The sequence below is a fragment of the Drosophila gunungcola genome, unplaced genomic scaffold (genome assembly GCF_025200985.1).
Source record: "Drosophila gunungcola strain Sukarami unplaced genomic scaffold, Dgunungcola_SK_2 000072F, whole genome shotgun sequence".
Taxonomy (NCBI): Eukaryota; Metazoa; Arthropoda; class Insecta; order Diptera; family Drosophilidae; genus Drosophila; species Drosophila gunungcola.
The window spans coordinates 403,308-417,928 of record NW_026453235.1 but is presented as its reverse complement, the minus strand read 5'-3'; the positions used below and the strand labels follow the sequence as shown (position 1 = coordinate 417,928).

The window sequence follows — 14,621 nt, the reverse complement described above, 5'->3', positions numbered from 1 at the left end:
CATATTTCGTAATGTTTTGAACCTCTTTTAGTTTTTAATCAAAATCAGTAAAGCCGCTATGCAACAAACTTTTGGGTACTGTGTATTGGGTGTCTCGTAGAAGTTACTTACTTGTTTAGTAGTGTATTAAAGATTCACCTGCCAGCGTTCACAAAACGTACCTAAATCGGAGGAATTAGTTTATTTTCAAATACGGAACACGCAATATAATGTGGATGCGGTTAAAATGTTCGGTAGACGTGAGAATCTCATGCATTTGTTGTTGCTCGTTTTTTTTTTTTTTTTTTTTTGCACTGTATAGAACACGTTAATTTGTTGGGTCATTAATGATATGCACGACTCGGTCCAGGGCCACCGAGGGTTAAAGGGGTCCGCCCATGTTGGTTTGCCCGAAAAGCTGAGACATCTCCACATCTTTGATGATCGCCCGAACTGCATTCAACATTCAGCGGCTCTTTTCTGTTGGTCATATTTTACAAATGTACATTCATGTTTTGTTTTCCATCTGTTTCACACATTTCAGGTGATTCGAGGGGCTCCGAGGGAGCCAAACAATGCAGGCACGTTGTGGCTGCCGTTCGGCTGGCTGATAGAAACCGAAAAGCTCCAACACAATTGCTGGGCCAGTGCAAATTATTTGCTTTCTCGCTTGTGACGTAAAGCAAATTTAGGTCGGGCGATATGGTAATCCATGTGGCATCCAAGCAGTGCGGCTCCCAACTATTGAATAGTTTATATTTTTGTCTTTCGGTCTGGCGAAGTGAAGATAGTGAAACGGAAAGGTGACATTTGCCTTCGAATGCTACATTCATTGAACACTTTTTTTTAAACTTTTAGTGGTAGAGACCCAAAGAAACCGTTTCGTATAGAAATTTATTCCAATCGTAAAATTCTTTGGCAAGCCGAATTTTATTTTACATTGCAGTTTTTAAAAAAAATCAAAATTTTATAAAACGACTATATTTGGATTTTTATGCTTGTATATTAATAAACAATAAAGTTATGTCGACTTTCCGCTGAATTTTTCGATCGTTCCCATGGCAGCTATATGATATCGTTGTCCGATTTTAATAAACTAAAAACCATCTAAAATAGTAAACTAGTAATGGTTTTAGATATACATTTTATTTCAGAACATAAAACATCCTTTTATAAGATTAACTACTTTAGGACAATTGTAAATGAATTCAATGTTATTGTATCATAAGTGCATGAGTACTTTTTGGAGAACCTTGAATGGCTTTGAGTACTCGATATCCTGCGTAGAATCGATTGGTAATCAAATCCAATTGGTACACGCTGGCAACCTTGACCGGACAGGGTTGCCACCAGGCGAACGGATCCTGCGCACTGGACCAATTTCTCCGGCTAAGGGTTCGAATCTGCATCTGCCCCTTTCGGCGCCCTTGTTCTCTCTCTGTTTGTGTGTGTTTTGCCCATTTACTACGTTTGTGTTATGGTTTTTCCTTTTTTGGGGGAGTCCAACCACCCGCCTCCCTGCTGCGAGTGAAATCGGAGAGGAAAAGCTAGTTCGAGTGCGATTGCCGCTGCTGCTGGTGCTGGCTGAAAGTTGGCCCTGTTGGTGGATACTTGCCGTTTTTTTTTGTGGCTCAGAGCGGTTTGTCTGCCCGCGAGCAAAATGCAGAAGGCCGAGTTTTAAATGAATTACTGATCGGCTGAAAGTGTTACCCATTCGGAGGGGCCGCCAAAACATCCATCACACAGTTTGCGGAAGTGCAGCGAAAAGAGCAACAAATCGAGGAAAAGGGTGGTGAAAAACGAGCGTAGGGAGCTGGAAAAATTGCATTGCCTTCTTTTGGGCGCACAAAGAAAATGAGCGCAAAGGTAGGCCAAGAGCGCGACTCTCTCTTAGTGTGCGTGTGTGTGTGTGTGAGTGTGTTTGTTATAAGTGCTGTTGTGTTTGTGTGTATCAAAAACATTGCCTCCAAATCACACCTCCTCTCCTCTCCACCCAGCAAACATTTATTGCGATGGAAATTGAATAAATGCATCCAGCCAAACCCCCCAAAACTCCCCCTTTCTAAGCCCCCCCTTGATATAGGACCTTGGTATACACAAATGGCACGGACTGCACCATAAATTAAGTTAGCTTTTCATACCAGACTGATTTGCACCATATGGTATATGGCTTATGGTATACCAGCCAATGGAGCCGGGTGAAAATGGAGATTGAGAGGAGGACTCATCTTAGCGGACTTCAACTCATTGCAATTTATGTGAAATCCCCTTGTGGTGATTCGGAATCCTTAGGGCTCTCATCTGTTGGCTTGCCACAGAGACCATAAAAGGCGTTTATTAACTCAGAGAATTCCGACCATCCACTTTTAACTTCGTATTATGCTCCGGTTCGTGGCAACACTTTTGGTACTAAACATTTTATACCCTGCAATTTCAAGGGACATTTTGATACGATCTATAAATGTAAAAATTTGCTTGGTTGCTTTGAATAATAGCAAAAGCCGGTAGCTCGCAAAGATTTAAGATGCCGGAGCTAAAATATTGTAATTTGCTTTCTAAACCCACCAACAAACTTCCAAATAATTTTGTATAATATTTATTTTAGACAGCGGCAAAGTATGCAATGCTTTTTACAAACTGAGCATAGGGTATCTTTCGGTGCGGATACTCTACGATAACCATTTTCAACAAACCATAATTGCTCTAAATGAAATTTTAAGGAAAATCAATATTAAATTCACTTTATTTAATTCTCGGAAATTTCCATTTCATTGTGCAGATATTTAATGCGACTGGAATATCTGCATTATTAAGAAATTCTCCTGATTCTTTAAAGTACGCATAACATGTCGGATCAGGCCAGTTTTATATACACATAATATACCCTCTACAACGTTATAATTTAATTATTTTAATACCAGTCCTGTTGATTTACACTTATCGTCTTCTTCTCCCCTTCTTTTTTTTTTGCCATTTTGAATGGTGGCCTGAGTGCTCGTTAGGCATTGTGCCATTTAACGTCTGTTTACATTCAACAATCTGCTAAATGTCTGTGGGTGTGCAGTTTGTGTTTACATTTTGCTGGATTCGCTGCTGGCAAATGCTCTGGGCAAAAACCATTTAGAACATAATACACAAGACTATAAGATACCCACACTACTCACTGCTTCAGAGTCCCTATTTAATAATCTTTCTCTTGAGAAGGCTCAAAGTTCCGTGGTACAATGTTCCTGTCCGGGAAAAGTCAATATATGTACACCTATCCATATAGAGGTCTTTGCTTTTCCGTCCTGTTTGTTCTAATCGAGTCCGATATTTTCGCATCAATCATTCGATGCCCACAATAGCGTTACTTTAAAAGCCAAACACGTTCGTAAATATATGTCAAAATCAGATAGATATGATCACAGCCTGAGCCACATTAATGGGTACACAAATCGAGTGCGATAATTGCTCTCATATGGCGTCTTCACAGCCTACGATTCCATATCTATTTTTAAGTATTCAGTATTCCCTAGATGGCTGCAAGCAAGCGAAATAGAAATGCACATATAACAATAACAAAATGATTGGGGATTGCATTGCGTTAATTGAATACATATTTTCGTTTATTTTCCCTAAAAATATTTCCATTCCCGGCCATATCGCCCGCACACACACACTCACACACATACACACACACCCGCAGGCGAGTCAATTAATTTGTGTACAATGCAAAACTATTCGATATAACGTGGCGGGAGGTCGGAGATGCCGGTCGGTTTGCCGGTTTCGTTGGATTGGAGATTGGGGGATTGGGGGATTGTGGGATGGCGGTATTGAGGTATTGGAGAATTGGGGAATTGGGAAATTGGGGGCTGGCGAGCACTCGCTACGACGTTCCTGTTTGAAAGCTCCGTGGGCTCGGCCGTCAGTGTCTACCCAACGGTCATGGGCTGAACACGAATATTATCGCCGCCGCGTTCTGTTATCGTACCGCTCATCCCATAAAAACAAATACCACCCCCACCGAACCGAACCGAACCGAACCAAACCGAACGAAACCGAACCGAATACATTGTATCTGGTGCTTCCATCCGGTATCTTATAGGTTGGCAAAAATGTGGATCTCCGACTGCCGTTCGGTAGGTCCGACTTTAAGCTAGATATACATACCCTAATATATGTGCAAACATGGGATCTACATAGGCTTCTTTGGCGGAGTTTCGGGGCGGCCATTAAATGCTTACAAGTGGTTGCAAATGGTTCGGTTTTCGAAAGATTAACCCATGAATGGACAAGAGGTGTCGTAGATGTTGTGCTTCTCGAAGGCATTTTTGAAACCTATATATTTAAGGGTTACTTTAAAGGTGCTTGTTTTTTTCACTTATGGTAAACGGTGCCAGGGTAAATTGCCAAGAAAGTGTGATTAAACCTTAATTATAAGGCCGATAGTCTCGACTTTTCTTGAAATCTATCTTTTTGATACCGCAGTTAGTTAACATATAAGTACGCAAAAAATAAGTCATTTTATTAGTTTGTCAATAGTATTTTCTCATCCTGGAACACACTTTTCCATACGCATCACACAATACAAATAATAATAATATATGGGAATACAGAAACATATGTGGATAAGCTTTCAAAAAATATTTAATAATTATTAATTAAGATAATATTTAAATTTAAAATTAAATTAAATTTAAAATGTACAAGCACATACTTATTATTAATGCACTGATCAATATACAATGAAAAATTAACTAAACTATGTTATTTTAAAAAATTTCCAGTTTTTTTATTTTTTTTATTGCTAGCCAGTTAGCTTAACTTTTTATTGTTATCAGATTTAAAGAAAGCGCTGTGCTTATTATAAGGACAAGAATGTCTGTAAATGAAAAATGTATGTGCATATGTTGTAACATTGAGGATGATCTGTATCTGATGACACAAGGGTTAAGCGCAACACTTTTGAATACTTAGGAAGCACCAATGACAATGGGGAGCAGTCGGGGATGTGAGGGAAAAAATAAAGCACAAGGCGCTGAGTGAGCGCTAAAGAACTCACGATATCCACACAAATCGCACTCGCACTCGTACTCGCACACACACATGCCACACGAAAAAGCTTTGTCAGCGAGCGCCACTCTATGTACACCCTATGCGGAGGCTTGTTATCGGATGCCCTGGGGCAGCCACGTGATATGACAAAGCGTCAGCCTCAGATCTTGGATAAGGGCTAGATTACTACTTACCAACCACATTCGCATCTCGTTCCAGATGACGCGCTACAAGCAGACCGAATTCACGGAAGACGACTCGAGTTCCATCGGCGGCATTCAATTGAATGAGGCCACCGGCCACACTGGCATGCAGATACGCTACCACACCGCTCGGGTATGTGCCCCACCCATGTAACACCATGTTAACCACACTCGACTCCATCTTCATCTCTGCGGCAATGACCCAAAACGAGCGGCAAATGAGGCCAACGTGAGCGCTTTTCTCATTGCTTTGAAGGTTACCATTTGGCAGTGAAAAGTCTGCTTCTGTATACACGAGTATGGCGGTGTGAGCTTTTCCCTCCGCGAGACTCACATAAACGTATACCCTAACATATGCTAGGGTTCCAATGGCTGCCAGAGATCATTTGAGCTTTAAGAATCAATTCTTATTTATATGGAAGTAACATAGAAATAGCACTTTAAATAATTACTAGTTTAGATCGAACACTTTTAGTAGCCAAAAGCTTAAGACATAACTGCCCAAAAATAGGATCAGTATTCTTAGATTAAGTTTTTCCACACATAAACGTTTCTTGAACGGGGCAAATAGTTTGAGAACCCAAACAAAAAAAAACGGTTCTAGAAACGGTTCTAGAAAACGGTTCTGTCAGATGCATTGAGTATTTGCCCAAACTTGCCGTAGGAAAGTGTATTTGCAAGTCGTTGCAACTTCGGAAAACCCATTCAGACAACCATTTTCGCCTCTCCGGCGATGTGTGGACAAATTAAGCCGCAAGTGAGTTATGTCTGCGAGATTGATCGCATTTTAAGTAGTTGCCATATGCACACAAGTTTGAACCCATTTGAACCGCCATCGTCTTGCTTTCGCATTGTTTACAAAACACATACCATTGTGGGGGTGATTTATGGGAAGGGAGCTTTTGTGCCTCCATGGAGGCCAGAATGATTGCTTGATAATGGGGAATTGCACACTCATTGCACAGGCAACATGGAATTGGCGTTCGAGGAACAAGACGGAGAAATGGCTGCTCATCACCACCTTTGTAATGGCCCTCACGATCTTCACGCTCCTGATCGTCCTTTTCACAGACGGAGGCGGCAGCGATGGCACCAAGCACGTCCTGCACGTCCAACCCCACCAGAAAGGTATGGCTTGCATGGATTTATCCGAGGATACTCATTACCTTTAACCATTCCAGAGTGTCCCGCGGGAAGTGAGCTTCCCTGTTTGAATAAGCACTGCATCTTCGCCTCCAGCGAGATCCTCAAGTCCATCGACGTGACGGTTGATCCCTGCGATGACTTCTACGGATATTCCTGGTGAGTAATCTGCAGATATAAAAGACTTAGCTTACTGAAGCTTGAACTAGCTTTAATACGCTATTGTTTTAGTTGAAAATATATGTCATAGATATTGTTTATATTATATGTATTTAGTCTGTCCGTATGAACTTCTAGATATCGGAAAATATCGGAGCTAAGATCTTAATAATAATCGTATGTAGTGCAGGTTGATTGAAATTCTGTAGAGACCTGGTAGAGAAACGTTTTCGGATTTTATGTATTTATTCGATCAATATCTATCAACACCCAAAAAGGTTTAAGAGGATTTTAAGAAATTAATCAAACATTGCCAATAACACCAGCAGTTAAATATAGGTGAGAGTGTGGCTATTATAACATTTTTTATATAATTTTTTATATTTTTATATCACGTAAAGATTGTATTTTAATAATTTAAAAACTGAAAGACAACAAAAATTGACTTTTAAATCAATATGAGGTAATTTCGCCACACCACTGGGGCACATTTGCAAAATAACCAAAACATTGAGGTTAATAAAGGAAAACGGGTAAACTTTTTTGTATTTTATGGAGTGACTGATATTGAAACAAATATTCTCTATCTCACAGCAATCAGTGGATCAAGAACAACCCCATTCCCGAGGGCAAGTCCACGTGGGGCACGTTTGGTAAGCTGGAGCAGATGAACCAGCTGATCATCCGCAACGTGCTGGAGAAGCCGGCCAAGAGTTTTAAGTCGGAGGCCGAGCGAAAGGCCAAAGTATACTACGAGTCCTGCCTGGACGCGGATGAGCACATGGAGAAGCTGGGGGCCAAGCCCATGAACGACCTTCTGCTGCAGATTGGCGGCTGGAACGTGACCAAGAGCGGCTACAACGTGGCCAACTGGACGATGGGCCGCACCCTCAAGATACTACACAACAAGTGAGTACACACAGAACAAAAGAAACATAACATTCAAGTACATACAAAAATATTAATTGTTAAATGCCTGCGCTATTACCTGTAGCATTTTTTGGAGGAACATTTGTGGTGATTTATAATCAACATTTATTAAATGTAATAACAAAATTCATTGCAAAAGCCCATGACATTTTCCAAATATATTCTATTCAAATAGTTAATCTACAAGTCAGAATAGTTCAAGTCAGAATAGAAAACAACAAAATTCATGAAAAAGTTTTCTGTTATTTAAGTACTTAAAATATACTATTCAATATCCCAAAATATGTAAAAAAAAACAGTATAAATGAACTATTTTAAATGTTATACCATTCGTTGGCCCAAAAGTAAATAGTAGATATTAAAGTAACAATCTTTGTAAATAGTAAAGTAACAATTTTTCTATGTTGAATTTACATATGTTTATATTTTGTTGCCGCATGTAGACAGTTTCAGATCCATTCTCACCGTGTTTTTGTCCCTTCAGATACAACTTCAACTGCCTGTTTGGCTGGGCGATCGGGGAGGACGACAAGAACTCTTCGCGCCACGTCATCCAGATCGACCAGGGCGGCCTGACCCTGCCCACCGCCGACTACTACAACAACAAGACGGACAACCACCGCAAGGTGCTCAACGAGTACATCGAGTACATGACCAAGGTGTGCGTCCTCTTGGGGGCGAACGAGTCGGAGGCCCGCACCCAAATGATCGGCGTGATCAACTTCGAGAAGAAGCTGGCCAACATCACCATCCCGCTGGAGGACCGGCGCAACGAGGAGGCCATGTACCATCCGATGCAGCTGCGCCAGCTGGCCAAGCTGGCCCCGTTCCTCAACTGGACGGACCACTTCGACAACGCCATGCAGATGGTGGGCCGCCGTGTCACCGACGACGAGGTGGTGGTCGTCTACGCCCCCGACTTCCTCAAGAATCTGTCGGACATCATCCTCAAGATGGAGCAGACCGATGAGGGAAAAATGTGAGTGCATTTGTGCTGCAAGTCGATCATGTTTAGTTTCGCCATTCGTTTAATGAAGTTCAGGGGTTCCCCTTTTTCCCTAAAATACCGCTCCTTTAGTGAAAGCTCAGTGGCACTGGCTTTACTTCATGTTATCACTCGTCGGAATTTATCAAAATAATTCCATCTAAACAGCCAATAAACTCGACAAAATTACCTCTTACACTGATAAAAAAAACCTATTTATGCCAAGTATTTGCTTTGATTTTCATCCATTACATTTGTTTAAAACCATATTAAACTTTATACAACACAAATAGAACCCATTTGAAATCCAATACTTTCCACATTAATTAAAATATTTGAAAATTAAATATTGCAATTTGATATGCATTGTATTTAATAGTATAATTTAAATATATATATTTAATATTGCATATATGCTTTAAATAAATTCTTGTTTAGTGTATAAGTGTATTAAAAAAAAAATCTTGATAGCATAAAGTTAAATAAAACGCGAATTCTTTAGAAATCCTCTTAAGAATCCTTTGGCAACAAACGCCACTCAATAATACAAAGTTGCGGTTTCTTATAAGAACGAAAAGTAAATCTATATATTTGGTTTTATAATAAAACAATCATTTGCCGAGCTGATCGGCTTATTAACAAAAAAAGTGTCCTGCTCAGACTGATACTAAATCTAATTAGTTTTGTTGTTTTGAGCTGAGACTGACAGACTAAATAAAAATTTTGGATTATTTTTTGGGAGCTCTGACCGAAACTGAAACTGCAACCAGCTTGAATCGAAACAAATATCGAACAAAAAATGCTAATAGCTGTAACCCCTACTTTTCAATTCTTGCAGCACCCTGAACAACTATCTCGTGTGGCAGGCGGTGCGCACGCTGACCAGCTGTCTGTCCAAGCCCTTCCGCGATGCCTACAAGGGCGTGAGGAAGGCCCTCATGGGATCGGATGGCGGCGAGGAGATCTGGCGGTATTGCGTCTCGGACACCAACAACGTGGTGGGGTTCGCCGTGGGCGCCATCTTCGTGCGCCAGGCCTTCCACGGTGAGTCCAAGCCGGCCGCCGAGCAGATGATCGGCGAGATCCGCGAGGCTTTCAAGACGAACCTGCAGAATTTGACCTGGGTGGACAAGCAGACGCGCGAGAAGGCCATCGAGAAGGCCAACGAGATCTCGGACATGATCGGGTTCCCCGATTACATCCTGGACCCCGTCGAGCTGGACAAGAAGTACGCGGAGCTGAACATCACGCCGAACGCCTACTTCGAGAACAACATCCAGGTGGCCATCTACAACCTGAAGAGCAACCTGAAGCGCCTCGACCAGCCGGTGAACAAGACCAACTGGGGCATGACCCCGCAGACGGTCAATGCCTACTACACGCCCACCAAGAACCAGATCGTCTTCCCCGCGGGCATCCTGCAGACGCCCTTCTTCGACATCAACAACCCCAAGAGCCTCAACTTCGGGGCCATGGGCGTGGTCATGGGCCACGAGCTGACCCACGCCTTCGACGACCAGGGGCGCGAGTACGACAAGTTCGGTAACATCAACCGGTGGTGGGACCCGAAGAGCATCGAGCGCTTCAACGAGAAGTCCGAGTGCATCGCCCGTCAGTACAGTGGGTACAAGATGAACGGACGCACCCTCAACGGCAAGCAGACGCTGGGTGAGTAGGGTGTCCGGCAAAAAAAAAATTGGAGATGGTGGGGCTAGACCTACCCTCTTTAGCAAGATTTCTGTGTAGTGTCTGGATCAAAAGTGCTAGCTATGTAAATATAGGAGCTCTACAATCGAAATAATGGGCCAGAAAGGATATGGATACATATAAATAGGAGATGATGGGGCAAAACCGACCCTATATAACAAGATTTCTGTGGTGTGTCTGGATCAAAAGTGGTTGCTTTTTAAAGATAGGTGTTCTACAATCAAAATAAGGGCTCAGAATTTATACATATTCTTGATAAAAAATAATTGAGACGTCAGTACAGTGGGTGCAAGATGAACGGACTCACCCGCAGCGGCAAACAGACTCTGGGTGAGTAGGGTGTCCAGATAAATAAATAAGAGATCGACGGATGGCGCGACCAACACTCTTGCTTTGTTAAAAAAGGTGGGTCAGAAAGAATACAAATTCTTGTCTAAAAATAATTACAGGCTTATCAAAGAAAATTTGAAACTACATTTTATTTTAGGTATTTAAAATAATACAAATTTTCATCCGATAATGGGTTTTTTTTCCGTTTTTTTTTTTTAATTGCTAATAGGACAACAAAACAATAGTTATCAAGAATGCTGCTTCGGCTTTGAAAAATTTTCTGACCCACAAATTCGCAACAAAAAATAAACATTTTTAAGTATTTTGTTTTTGTTTAATAAAAAAATTTAAATAAAACATTTATAATAGTTAAATAACACTCAAAAAAATGGTCATTACATTTTGTTCGATCAAATTAATAATTATAATTTATGGTCCCCTGTCAAAAAATTCTTCAGAAACGGTTGGCAAATCAAACTTGCGAATGATTTAGTTTCTGAGAGTGATTTTTAAGGTTTATAGAAAATAGAAAATAGTTATAGTTCCAGATATGTGGTATTTGGTGATTTTCCAGATTTTGGCTTTCGGAAAGTTTTCTTTTTAATTTTATAAATTTTGTATTGCTTAAATTGGTATTTTTAAGTGTGTTCTTTATAACTTTTAATTTTATGTATTTTAATATGGTTGTAGACTTATAAAACAACTAAACTTAGATCAATAGCCATTTATATATATTTTCTCTTATTAAATCCAACCAGGCGAGAACATAGCCGACAATGGCGGTCTGAAGGCGGCCTACCACGCCTACCAGCGCACCAAGAGCGACCGGGATGTGGATGTCCTGAAGCTGCCCGGCCTGAATCTCACCCACTCGCAGCTCTTCTTTGTGTCGTTTGCCCAGGTGAGTAATAAACAATTGGGCGTTTATATTATAATTATATTATATACTTAACACTTCATTTCACCCAGGTTTGGTGCTCCAGCACCACGGATGAAACGAACCTGCTGCAGATGGAGAAGGATCCGCACTCACCGTCGCAGTTCCGGGTGATCGGCACATTGTCGAACATGAAGGAGTTCGCCGAGGTCTTTCAGTGCAAGGCCGGCAAGCGAATGAACCCCACCGAAAAGTGCGAGGTGTGGTAAACAGAACTGCGCCATCCCGATCTCAGAACGAGCCAAAGATAGAGATACAGATACAGATAGAGATACAGATACAGATAGGGATATAGATAAAGATTGGGTCAGAGCCAAAACCAAAGCCAAAGCCAAAGCCAAAGCCGAGCAAATACAGCATCTTGGGCGGATGGGTGGTGCGATTGGAACGCAGACTGGGCTGGTATTTTATTGTTTCAGTTGTGCCCTTTAATTTTTTTTTGCCATTTGTATTTTGTCGAAAGACCGTCAGTGATTGTGCCTATGAAAATGATAGAAGCTGACGATAAATTCACGTTAGTGCTCCAAGGGGTCTGGAGCTAGGGATTCCACATCCTGGAGCAGGATCAAGGGGACCTTTAACTACATTTGAATGTGAACGCACGAGCTACCAACTATATGGGTGGGTGTGTGTGACATGGAGTATTACGGAGTACAGAGCACACACCTAAAGGGCTGATATATAGATATGATAACGATAAACTGTAACTTAGCTATTTGTAGAACTATCAATGTATATTGTATTGCAAAAGATACAAAGTTCGCAAGCTCGTGACCCAGGAGAATAATTATTTCACGGGTCTCCGCTTTTTTTTGTATGTCTAAGATACATGTTGAAGTCATTCTAAAGAGTTTTTCAAAATCTCAACCTTTTTCTCAAATAACATTTAAACCGAGGTTCCTGTGTAAAGGATAGGAATTGGACTTTGAAATGTAGCAAAAATATAGCTAGTGATTGTGAAAGTGAAGGAGATAGAGATATAGAGTGAGAGTGACAGGCGAACAGTTTTAAAGCTTTTGAGTTGCCAAAGTGAAGAGAAATAAGCTGGTTGATTAAGTTTAACATTTAAATACGTTAAAAGTTACAAAAAATTATATTGGAAATTATGTGAACACCTTTTTTATACATATGAGTTTCTTAACGGGGGCTTAAGTGTGCTTATTGTTGATTTATCTTTAGTTTATTATCTTATGAAGCAGTGAAATATAGGCAGAGGCTGAAGTGCAAAGAACAGTAATATACACCAATTAATCACTAATTGCTCAGATATTGAGATTATATAGCCAACCAAATTGGACGAGTTTTCTTTTCTAAGAAAGAAAAACATATCAGACTAAGAGCCAACACCAACCAAGTAAATCTATGGAATTTAACTAGGCACCAATCGAAATCAATCCAAGAGATTAGCTATAAGATATGAACACTCTCAAGCCGAATCAGTCAAAGCACAAATCTCCATACTAAGTAGTCAATATGGCCTAAAGGTTATTCGGTTAGTTAACCTTCCTATTCGGTTTCGGTTGTCACACAAACACGAACATGCGAATAATGCATTTAGCTTTTAGTTTTTTTACTTTATTGGACCATTGGGGGTTTCGGGGGCATCAAAAAAATTGTTTTGTTATTGTTCCTTTATAAATGCATTTATAAGTTTCCCTGATCATTTCGTGGGTAGAAAAGTGGGGGTTAAGTAAAGGGGTATACTATCAGAACCCCCCTCGTATCCACCACTGCTGTGAAGATATCAAGCAGATGATTTTTGTATTCTGTATATGTACTATACGATAGACGAAGAAATGATAACTATAATACATATATTAAAATATTATTATTATACAAACTACATATACATTAACTGAATGTTTAAATGCAAATTATTTTTATTGTCTATTAATAAAGTGTATATGAACATGTATACATTCGCAAAGAAAAAAGAATAAATAACGCTATGGTCGAGCATCCCGACTATGGGATACCCACTACCCGCTGCACTGTTACAAAATTTATGGTCACAACCTTAAGGAGTGCTTGTTATTAATCAGCAGCTCATAGTGTCTTGTTTAAACGGTGCGTCGAAGTATCATGGCTTCTAAAATCCTACTAAAAAAATGAATGAGCAACGTCATTATCAGAGTCACAGTCTCAGTGAAAAACATTTTCAGCAGATGATCGGTTTTCCATTCCTTACTGGTTAACTATGTTGATTTTTTTCGATAGAAGGTGTTTTTGATTGATATGACCATTTTATCGTTGATTTAAAAAAAATATTTATTGGTAAGTTATTAATAGATCTACATTTTCGGATGCACTCGGACTGCGTAGTCATCACTAGACGCTCTGGGTGACAGCACACTGCTTGTTCCGTCTTGTATGGTAGCTGAAAGTTTGGGAATCAATTTATTTAAAGGTCACCCTTAATTACTGATTATATCCATACCATTTCTTCAACAACTCTAGTGTGCTGCGCTTAAGGATGAGCAGCACAAAATTTAAAATACCGAAAAAAACAGGAAAAAACCACACCGTCCAAGCCCAAGGATCTTCGGCATTCCCAAAAAAAAAGTGTAAGTCTGCTATGCGAATCACTCCCATCAAGACAGAGATCCGCAGAAATTGAAGAGTACTGTCATAAGAGTAAATAATGGCAATCAAGCTTGTTAAGTAACATTTGAAGTAAAAAGATTTTACTGTTGACTGTCGTTATTGAAGCAGGTCGTTGTCTCCTCATTTGATATGAACCTATTGATTCCTTTTTTCACTTTTATTATGTAAATACTAGTGAGGATAAAAAAAGTCACATCTATGGTTCCTGTGGTCAAAAGGAAAACATCAAAAGGATGTCTGTGAGTGCTAAAAAAAGTTAATTAAAAATTTAATACGATATAATGCATTAAAGTAATTGTAAAGTCACCTGCATCGATATAGTTGAATACCATCAAAACTACTAAAATAATAACAGTATTGATCCAGACAAAGGCGCTGTATTTCAGGAACTGATTAGAACTTTCAAATCTACTGAGCGATGCTAACACTTTCCACAAGTGAAAACTTATTACGGAGATCCAAACAATGTGAGCAAATTTACAGAAGGCTAATAAGGTAGCTGAGAGGGATCAATGATTATTAAAAAATATTTTTTATCTCATGAAAAGTCTTTGCAATTATTAGGAACTAACCTGTAAACAGACCTATCGCCTTTGGAAATTCG

The 14,621-nt window shown here is 40.1% G+C and overlaps 1 protein-coding gene across 2 annotated transcripts; it reads left to right on the top strand.

Annotated features, from left to right (window-relative positions):
• Positions 1–1,428: 1,428 nt before the first annotated feature.
• On the top strand, positions 1,429–13,397 carry LOC128264538 (neprilysin-3). 2 transcript variants are annotated; one of them, XM_053000068.1, is made up of 9 exons: positions 1,429–1,845; positions 5,239–5,355; positions 6,188–6,350; positions 6,404–6,524; positions 7,119–7,433; positions 7,939–8,433; positions 9,278–10,107; positions 11,235–11,377; positions 11,446–13,397. In XM_053000068.1, exons 1-9 carry the CDS (start codon positions 1,834–1,836, stop codon positions 11,620–11,622), a joined length of 2,373 nt encoding a protein of 790 aa, XP_052856028.1. In that variant the 5' UTR covers positions 1,429–1,833; the 3' UTR covers positions 11,623–13,397. The 2 variants fall into 2 exon arrangements, with proteins under 2 accessions (XP_052856028.1, XP_052856029.1); XM_053000069.1 differs by lacking the exon at positions 1,429–1,845 and adding an exon at positions 3,886–4,103.
• The last annotated feature ends 1,224 nt before the right edge of the window (positions 13,398–14,621 follow it).

Excerpts from the sequence above, each read along its gene's own strand:
- LOC128264538 (XM_053000069.1), top strand. The coding sequence starts at position 4,080 with ATGTGGATCTCCGACTGCCGTTCG. Across the intron at positions 5,356-6,187 it reads TACGCTACCACACCGCTCGG|GCAACATGGAATTGGCGTTC; the intron begins GTATGTGCCCCA and ends CTCATTGCACAG. Across the intron at positions 6,525-7,118 it reads GACTTCTACGGATATTCCTG|CAATCAGTGGATCAAGAACA; the intron begins GTGAGTAATCTG and ends TCTATCTCACAG.